Raw genomic sequence first — 10,179 nt, forward strand, 5'->3', positions numbered from 1 at the left:
CACTGGAGACAAACATTAAACTCTGTTTAACCAGTAAAACCATTGAAATGAAAAACCTCTTTTTAAGAGTCCTGGCTGAGAGCGGCAGCAACAACGATGATTACAGACAAACAACATAAAACACATGACACATAAATATATCATGTCTCATAAATACATCACAGTAATAGAGTGAAAACACTGCAGTACAGTCATATAAAATATTACATCCTGAGGAAAACAACCCGGCAGCTGTCTGGATAAAACTAAGAGAAATAAAATGAATGAGACAGAATGTTGACACAGCGCCGCCTGTATAATAAACACTGTTTATAATAAATACTGTTATATATTCTTTATAATAAATACAGTGTAATAGAAATACTATCAGGGTGCAGTACAGCCTCCGGCCTGCAGCGGCGCTGTGGCAACATGAGCGTCAGAGCGGAAGTGACGTCGATATTGTTGTCTTCTAATCGTCCAATCAGAGCCGCCGCAGGAAGTTTAAAAGCAGCTCTGACAGCGGGTCGATTTGAATGTTGTTTTGATTTCTGAACGTCTGAAAACTGTAAAAGGTGAGAAATAAAAACAGTTTATTGATTAAATATTGTTGTTGTGACGCGGTTTATGTGTATTTACATGTTTATATGAACATGTAGATTTAAAGCTAAACGAAGCTAACTGACTCAACACACGTTAGAAACGTTTAACAGCTTCGACAAACTTGATTCAAAACTTTGTGACTTTAAGTGAAACTCGCTTATCGGCAGAAGTGTGTCAGAAACACAACACGGGTTCAGACTTTATGTGAAACAGGAAGATCCGGCTTTAATCCGGCTCCGAGACAAACAACCAAGAAGCTGCTGGTTGGATTAAAACAGACTTTATGTGATTTATTCCTCAGTGTGTTGATCAGTTCTCTGCTGATCGAACATTGTGATCAGCAGCTTTGTGTTCAGCTCTGAGACGTTTATCACAGATTAACTTCTGACTAACAGCTAATAAATGTTCTAGTTTAGCTGTTAACTTCCTGTTTTCAGAAATCTGGTTTATCTGGTAACTTTTCTAATCAAACTATGGGACAGTTTATAAACAGACGAAATGATGATCAATACTGAATCACATGTCTAAGATTTACACACATTCATGTCTTAATAATTACAAATGAACATATTTAATCTGAGCAACAATGTAAAAGGATTCAGTGTTAAAGAGGAAACAAACAACTGAACTGAAGCTTAAAAAGTTCATTTAATGAACAAACAGACTTCTGTTTTTAGTAGAAGTCAAAGTATTTTCAGACGTGTTATTAATATCACAGAGAGACATATTTAGGCCTGTTATGTTTTGGAGTGATTATTGATTATTGCTGCTGTATAACTGTTTCGGACTGACTAGTGTGTTCTGATTGGTCCGTCAGAACAAATTATCTGATTCCAGCTTCTTAAGTGTGAATATTTTCTGGTTTCTTTAGTCTCTATGACAGTAAACTGAAGATCTTTGTGGACAAAACAAGACATTTGAGGATGTCATCTTGGTGTGACGACCCTCTCTGGACAGACTCTTTGTCCTCTACCTGCAGGAGCCTGGTGGGCGGAGTTTGGTCGTCAGGGTGATTCAGCTCACCTGGACAGACCAGCTTCTATATAAACTGGAGGCTGTCCTCTCCCCTCTGGCTTCCACCATGTTGATTTTGGTTGTGTTTAGTTTCATTTATCTTTAAGTTATGTACAATAAATCTATTTTTAGTTACAACTCATGTGTGGTCTCCCCTCCTTTGTCCAGCCTTGAGCTGGGTTGTGACATTGAACTTTGGGAAACACTGATCCACATCGACACAAAATAAACTGACGTGTTTCAGTTTGGACTAGTTGGTGAATAAAGTCAGTAGAATCAGACCTGCAGCCCTCAGAGGTCAGAGGTCACTCTCACCTCCACCCTGTCAACAACAGAGTCACTACATTACCCACAATGCTCCCATTGCTCTGGTCTGTATTGAAGTAAGTCTGATCTGAATTCTTTTCTCTCCTGTGTTTATGACTCAAGAACAGGTGAAAAAAAGATCAGATTTCGTCATTGTTGTTTAAAACCCTTAAAACTTATTGTGTGTTTTTTCTGTCCAAAAGAAAGACATGACAGTAATGTTACATAACGTACATATATGTATCTTGTGTTTAGAGCTTGTGGAGAAGTTAAAACTCACCTGGAAGAAAACAGGAGCGCTTTCAGTCCTAGTAGAACATGGTAGTGGTGAACTTGTGCCCTCTTGTGGCTGAAATGAGTACGACAATAACAAACACTTAAAAAATCCTGAAAACAAAAATAAATTTCACCAGATCAGAGACGTGCAGACAAACTGAAACAGAGCAGCTGAGTGATGTTTATATTTCTGTTTTTATTGATCAGAGACACGTTCAACATCTGCAGCTCAGATTATTATGAAGATGATGAAGAAGAGCTGCTCACATGACCTGAAACCTGCCGTCCATGTTATTAGTCTGACAGAAAACTGTTATTGATCAAGCAGAAATGTTAAATCTTGTCTGGTTTCAGCTTCTCAGATGTAAATTGAAACTCTTCAATAATCTGCAGAAGAATCAAAGCTTGAAAATAAAAGTGGAAATCAGGAATCACTTTGTTCACTTCAAAGATTGATGATCACTGAATGTTGGTTGTCACTGTTTTTTCCTGAGCTAAGTGAACGCATCACCGTTCAAATGTCCCGACGTCCAGCTGATTCTGTCTTCACTTCAAACTGTCACCTTCAGTTTAGAGCTGCAATCATTAATCAATTAGTCCATCGACACAAAATTAACTTTATGTCATTTTTAAAGCAACAATCTGCTGGTTTCAGCTTCTCACGTGATGATTTACTGCTTTTCTTAATCATACATGACAGTAATCTGAACATTTCGGAGTTTTGGACATTTGGAGTAGTAGACATCTACATATACAAGAACACAAAGTCATTAAAGTTAAAATGATGAGATTATAATTACTAGAGGGCAGTTTATAAAGGATAATATGAGATAATATGGAGAAACAAACCTTTTACAGATAAAATATGAGACGGCAGAGCGTCTACAGGACTGAACCTCTGTCAATGAAACCAAACTGTAGCTGAGATGTTTGACAGACAGCAGGTCTGAGTTTACACTTATTTAGACTGAATAATTGTGCAATTGATGATTGTAGGAACACAGTTGATGATAATATGGAGGAAGAGTCCTGAAACTCTTCATCAGATCTCATGTAAGAGCATTTTCTTCTCCTCAACCTCTCTGACGTTTTTCTCTGTGAGGTTTGTTCCAACAAACTCTGTTAAACTCTTTGTGAATCTCTGGTTTCATGAAAGTCACCTGTTCAATGAGCAGCTGAACCTTCCTGAGATTTCATCCTAAATGTCCGTATAAGACGACCTGTTCTGCTCCGTTTCATTCACAGAAATGTTCCCAAAGAGTGAAAAGAAGAATCAGAAAGCAGCAGACACATTTATCAGTGTCAGTAGTTCTATTAGAGGAACTGAAACTATTAGAAAACATGAATCCATCAGAGCAGCTGCACTGTGACACAAATAAAGAGGAAACACTTTGACGTGAAGTTAAATAAAGCAAAGAGCTGCATGATTAATATGAGAGGAGTCATGTGACCATCAGAGATATTAGAGGAGAGAATATTACAGTTTATAGTAGGTGAGTCAGGTAAGTTGAGAGAGAGACAGTGAGGAGAGAGAACGAGGGAAAGATTTCTCTGGAACAGGAAGCTTGTGAATGAGATAAATGACCAATCAGTGGTCTGCAGTGTAAAACATGAAAACTAGACAGTGAGAACAGCTTTTAATCAACAACAGTCAGACTCTCAGGCTGCTTCCCACAGCAGCTCAAAACCAGTTTGTCTCATATAAAAACAAATCTTTGGAGCAAATATATCAAATGATCCCAACTGAAGCCACAGAAAATAAACCATCTCAGAGCCTGATATGATCAATACACTTTATTTTAGGATGCACATTTTATCAAAAGTTATGTATTTTATTTTAAATGCAGCTTCATTCTACTTGAAATGAGAAAAGATTCACTGTTACAGTTGTGAACATCTGTGTTTAATAGACTGTTAGTTTCTTTCATGTTGTTGCTGTTTGAACTCATTCACACCTCAATCAACTGGATTCATGTTTCTATGTGTTGAAGCATCAATCAGCCTGAACAGCTGCTGCACTAATATTATTAACTTTATTAAAGCACATGAACTTTGTTTAGAAAACAGATATAAAGATCATTATAATTATTATTAATGATATGAATATACAGGATATAACATGTTGGATTAATAAACTTTAATTTATGATGGGCAGCTGAGTTCTTATGACCAAAGTACAATTAACAATGAATAAAAAGGATTTAGGTTTTTATTGTTTTATTGGACTTTACAGCAGCCTACTTTCCTTTTCCATTGTATTTATATAACATATCTGTAATCATTCTACAATATTACTCTATAATATAATATTCTATGGTGTTTCTATAATATTAATATTTCTCTGCACTACAGTAACATCACATTGTAAATATCACATATGGTCACATATAGCAACATGATTTCCAGCTGTGATTGTTGGTAAACTCATTAATGTGAGACCTGACGTGTCTGTGATTACTGGATATCTGATATCTGATCAATGATCAATGATTCTGACCCTGCTGATGTCCTCCTGGATCAATCTCCAGCTCTGATTGATCACCTGCACCACATCATCATTATCATCATCTTCATCATCAGCCTGGAGCCACACACACACTTATCTGATTAATAAATCTGTAACAATATGTCTTCATGTAAAACAGTAAAAATACATTATTATTTGTCTGTGTGGACATTTATACACTATTAATACATATATCACTATTCTATTAATATACTAAAACTGAACTATTTTAACTTCATGTTCAAACTATAACAGAATGAATAATAAAGAAAATGTGGAAAATACATTTTTGTAAATAAGTTCTTTATACATGTTGTACTTATTGTAAATAAACATGTTGTAAATAAAGTTATTATTATCACTTGCATGATGTTAGTGACATATTTGAATATTTTAACTGTAAAATCTAAACTTCCTGTTATAATTCTATTGAAAATGAAACATGTTTAAATAAATATGATGCTCCAAGAAAACTTGCTGCTCTGATTCACTTGAAGTGAATCAGAGTCAACACAGTTTTTACACATAAATTCAGCCCAGAGGAGATCATTTCACTACTTCTAATAGAAACAATATTCTGACATTAAAGCACAGTCAGTGATCCAAATGAAACCAGAGTGAAACCTTGTCCACCATCAACATTTAAACACAGGAAGCTGCTGTCACTTCCAGTTTCTGTTGTTCACTGGTGAACAGAGTGAACAGTGATTTCAGCAGCTGTCTTCAGTCAGCAGTGTGACTGTTTGTCTACACAGGAGGAGACTCTTCCTCAGACAGAGGACACAGAGACACTGAGGAACCAGGACAGACCCCAAACCCAGGATACAGGGGCTGAGAGAATGTGGTGTTGAAGGTGTGGAGGTGGATCAGTGTGTCAGAGGAGACTCTGAAGAAGGACAGAGTGCCAGCAGGACAGTCCACATACACTTCTACTCTGTTAGAGACAGAGGAGGAGGAGGAGGAGGAGGAAGAGGAGGAGGAAGAGGGGATGGATGTTTTTTTCTTATTGTGCCAGACAGAGTAACCATCATCAGAGCAGTTCAGACTCCAGGACTGATCATTCCATCCAAACACACAGTCAACACTGTTTCCTTTCCTTCTGATTCCTCTGTAAGTCACTGATATACGAACGTCTCCTCTCCACTCGACCTCCCAGTAACAGCGACCAGTCAGACCATTTCTACACAGCAGCTGACAGTAGCACTCAAATCTGTCTGGATGATCAGGATATGACTGATACTCTCCCACATGTGTCACCTTCCTGTTGTTGTAAGACAGTTTGAGGTTTCTGTTTAAAGTGTTTGTGTCCAGTGTGAGTTCACAGAAATCTGATGAAGAGAAGAAGAAACAACACAGCAGCAGTTTGTCATCTGACACACCTGATGGATTTATTCTCTGTTTAAGTTCTGATCTGTTGTTCATTTCTATAAAGTTTAATGACACATTTTGTCAGTAATGTTTTAATGAATAAATACCACAAAGACCAACTTTGTATTTAAAGAGAAACTGACTGTGTGCTGTTTAGTTGTCATGAATCAAATTAAATCCACACTTACACTTCTTCAGATAAAGTCTTGACCTGAGCTCTCTACCATGGTCCAACCTGGAGGAAGAAACACAGTCAGAATGATTTTCTATCCAACATGAGTCCTACATGCTGTTCAACATGAGGCAGTGTTCCTCAGTTTGTCAGAGTGACACAGAGACAGGCTGCAACTCATCTCTCCATACCTGAGAGTGTCCAGTTTCCTGTGTGGCTCCTCCAGTCCAGCAGACAGCAGCTTCTCTCCTGAATCTCCTGGGTGATTGTAGCTCATAGCCAGCTCTCTCAGATGGGAGGGGTTGGAGCTCAGAGCTGAGACCAGAGAAGCACAGCCTTCCTCTGTGATCAGACATCCTGACAGACTGAAATTCAGAAAATAAAGTTAACTCAGTGTTTCAGAAAATCATGTTAGGAGGAAAATCCTACAGATTTTGACCATCTTCACTAACATGAACCAGGATGTTTAACATCTGAATCCTGACCTGAGAGTTTCCAGTGTGCAGTGTGGACTCTCCAGTCCAGCAAACAGCTGCTTCACTCCTGAATCCTGCAGGTTGTTCTTACTCACCTCCAGCTCTCTCAGACTACAGGACTGGGAGCTGAGAACTGAAGACAGAGCTGCACAGCTTCTCTCTGAAAGGTTACAGCCACTCAGCCTGAAAAAAATAGCGATGAACACAAATGTAATGTTTTATTTATCATGTTTAAAATTAAACATATTTCAAGTTGTTCATACATGCAGTGGTTCATCCACCTACAGAGCTTTGTTGGACGCTTTGACCACTGGCAGCAGCCTCAGAAGAGCCTCCTCTGAAGCAGAGTATTTCTTCAGGTCAAACACGTCCAGATCTTTTTCTGATGATAGTAAGATGAAGACCAGAGCTGACCACTGAGCAGGAGACAGTTCATCTGTGGAGAGACTTCCTGAACTCAGGTACTGTTGGATCTCCTCCACTAGAGAACGGTCATTCAGTTCATTCAGACAGTGGAACAGATTGATGATTCTCTCTGCGGACAGATTCTCACTGATCTTCTTCTTGATGTACTCAACTGTTTCCTGATTGGTCTGTGAGCTATGTCCTATCTGTGTCACGCCTCGTAGGAGAGTCTGATTGGTCTGCAGTGAAAGACCCAGGAGGAAGCAGAGGAATAAGTCCAGGTGTCCATTTGGACTCTTTAAGGCCTCATCCACAGCACTCTGGTAGAGATGTGTTAGTTTGTCTCTGGACACTTCAGACCACCAGGAGGAAATCAGTTGAGACCACCAGGATGTCGTGTAGTAGTCAGTAGTTCTATTAGAGGAACTGAAACTATTAGAAAACATGAATCCATCAGAGCAGCTGCACTGTGACACAAATAAAGAGGAAACACTTTGATGTGAAGTTAAATAAAGCAAAAAGCTGCATGATTAATATGAGAGGAGTCATGTGACCATCAGAGATATTAGAGGAGAGAATATTACAGTTTATAGTAGGTGAGTCAGGTAAGTTGAGAGAGAGACAGTGAGGAGAGAGAACGAGGGAAAGATTTCTCTGGAACAGGAAGCTTGTGAATGAGATAAATGACCAATCAGTGGTCTGCAGTGTAAAACATGAAAACTAGACAGTGAGAACAGCTTTTAATCAACAACAGTCAGACTCTCAGGCTGCTTCCCACAGCAGCTCAAAACCAGTTTGTCTCATATAAAAACAAATCTTTGGAGCAAATATATCAAATGATCCCAACTGAAGCCACAGAAAATAAACCATCTCAGAGCCTGATATGATCAATACACTTTATTTTAGGATGCACATTTTATCAAAAGTTATGTATTTTATTTTAAATGCAGCTTCATTCTACTTGAAATGAGAAAAGATTCACTGTTACAGTTGTGAACATCTGTGTTTAATAGACTGTTAGTTTCTTTCATGTTGTTGCTGTTTGAACTCATTCACACCTCAATCAACTGGATTCATGTTTCTATGTGTTGAAGCATCAATCAGCCTGAACAGCTGCTGCACTAATATTATTAACTTTATTAAAGCACATGAACTTTGTTTAGAAAACAGATATAAAGATCATTATAATTATTATTAATGATATGAATATACAGGATATAACATGTTGGATTAATAAACTTTAATTTATGATGGGCAGCTGAGTTCTTATGACCAAAGTACAATTAACAATGAATAAAAAGGATTTAGGTTTTTATTGTTTTATTGGACTTTACAGCAGCCTACTTTCCTTTTCCATTGTATTTATATAACATATCTGTAATCATTCTACAATATTACTCTATAATATAATATTCTATGGTGTTTCTATAATATTAATATTTCTCTGCACTACAGTAACATCACATTGTAAATATCACATATGGTCACATATAGCAACATGATTTCCAGCTGTGATTGTTGGTAAACTCATTAATGTGAGACCTGACGTGTCTGTGATTACTGGATATCTGATATCTGATTAATGATCAATGATTCTGACCCTGCTGATGTCCTCCTGGATCAATCTCCAGCTCTGATTGATCACCTGCACCACATCATCATTATCATCATCTTCATCATCAGCATGGAGCCACACACACACTTATCTGATTAATAAATCCGTAACAATATGTCTTCATGTAAAACAGTAAAAATACATTATTATTTGTCTGTGTGGACATTTATACACTATTAATACATATATCACTATTCTATTAATATACTAAAACTGAACTATTTTAACTTCATGTTCAAACTATAACAGAATGAATAATAAAGAAAATGTGGAAAATACATTTTTGTAAATAAGTTCTTTATACATGTTGTATTTATTGTAAATAAACATGTTGTAAATAAAGTTATTATTATCACTTGCATGATGTTAGTGACATATTTGAATATTTTAACTGTAAAATCTAAACTTCCTGTTATAATTCTATTGAAAATGAAACATGTTTAAATAAATATGAATTTTGATGAATTGGGGCCCTGGTGGCCGTGGATATGTCTCCATCACTGGTTTCTAAAATAGTGGAAAGTGGAACTTAAATTATTAGAAACTAAATTAAAGACTTTAATGTGTTTAATTATAATTACATTGTAATGAGGTAATTATTTTGCTTTTAAATTATACATTGTAAAACTCAAAGTAAAAAAATATTGTTACATTTTCTAATTAATAATTGTATTTCTTTGATCTTTAAATGTTTGATGATTCGGCCACATTTAAAAAGGATATAAAGCATCAAGAGCTCTGATTATTTTTATAGGTTATATTTTGCTCACATGGTGCGACTTCCCAAACACAGCTGTGTTTCATCAAATCACCACAAACTAATCAACATACAGGAAACTTGGGCCAGATGTTTCAGTACAGGTGAACTCAGTCCTGTTTCCTGAGAAAACGTATTGGACGTCTGACAGACTCTTTTTATTTTTCTCTTTGTACATTTTTTCTTAAACATTAATTAATGATTAAAAACAACAATGTCAAATAAAGAAGGACTGTAAAACATCACAATGTGAGAAATATATGTAACATCTGTAAAGATCATGTTTGCTGAATTCATTCTGTCATAAATGTTCTAATGAGAGAAAAACACAAGTAGTGTAGTAGAAGTAGAAGTAGTATAACATTACACATCCATGTAAAAAACAAGTGATGTTCTCTGAATAAGTAGTGAATGAATATTTTTATTCAAGTGTAAAACAGCCAAAGCTGCCCAGCAAACATGAGCTTACAAGACAATATTTACATCACCTGCAGAGGCAAGAAAAACTAAAGGAAAGCAACCCATACATGTTATTATATACATACATGTCAGACACATTACATCAGATAGAAACATACGTTGATGTTCATGATTTAACACAAACTGAGCTGATGTCATACAGACTGGGATGTCTGCTGGACATTTTCAGGAAAAACTTCACTTTAAGATCCTGATAAAATGGAATAACTAACAGCCACTAAC

At 36.6% G+C, this 10,179-nt stretch overlaps 2 protein-coding genes and 1 long non-coding RNA gene across 3 annotated transcripts in view; 1 reads left to right on the forward strand and 2 right to left on the reverse strand.

Annotated features, from left to right (window-relative positions):
* The window catches only part of LOC122965689 (NACHT, LRR and PYD domains-containing protein 3-like), a 162,662-nt gene that overhangs the window by 60,443 nt on the left and 92,040 nt on the right, over positions 1 to 10,179 (reverse strand). The gene's annotated exons all lie outside the window — the stretch shown is intronic.
* LOC122999494 lies at positions 386 to 1,734 on the forward strand. The gene is made up of 2 exons (XR_006407735.1): positions 386 to 554; positions 1,454 to 1,734. It is a non-coding gene; the product is annotated as an uncharacterized LOC122999494 (long non-coding RNA).
* The window catches only part of LOC122999480 (stonustoxin subunit beta-like), an 8,266-nt gene continuing 3,498 nt past the window's right edge, over positions 5,412 to 10,179 (reverse strand). Inside the window, exons 2-3 of the mRNA XM_044376438.1 lie at positions 6,241 to 6,287; positions 5,412 to 6,012 (exon numbers count right to left, since the gene is read on the reverse strand). Of these exons, the coding sequence (XP_044232373.1) occupies positions 5,432 to 6,012; positions 6,241 to 6,287 (628 nt within the window). The 3' untranslated portion in view covers positions 5,412 to 5,431. The remainder of the gene's footprint in view (positions 6,013 to 6,240; positions 6,288 to 10,179) is intronic.

Source organism: Thunnus albacares, chromosome 16, assembly GCF_914725855.1.
Source record: "Thunnus albacares chromosome 16, fThuAlb1.1, whole genome shotgun sequence".
In the NCBI taxonomy this organism is placed as follows: Eukaryota; Metazoa; Chordata; class Actinopteri; order Scombriformes; family Scombridae; genus Thunnus; species Thunnus albacares.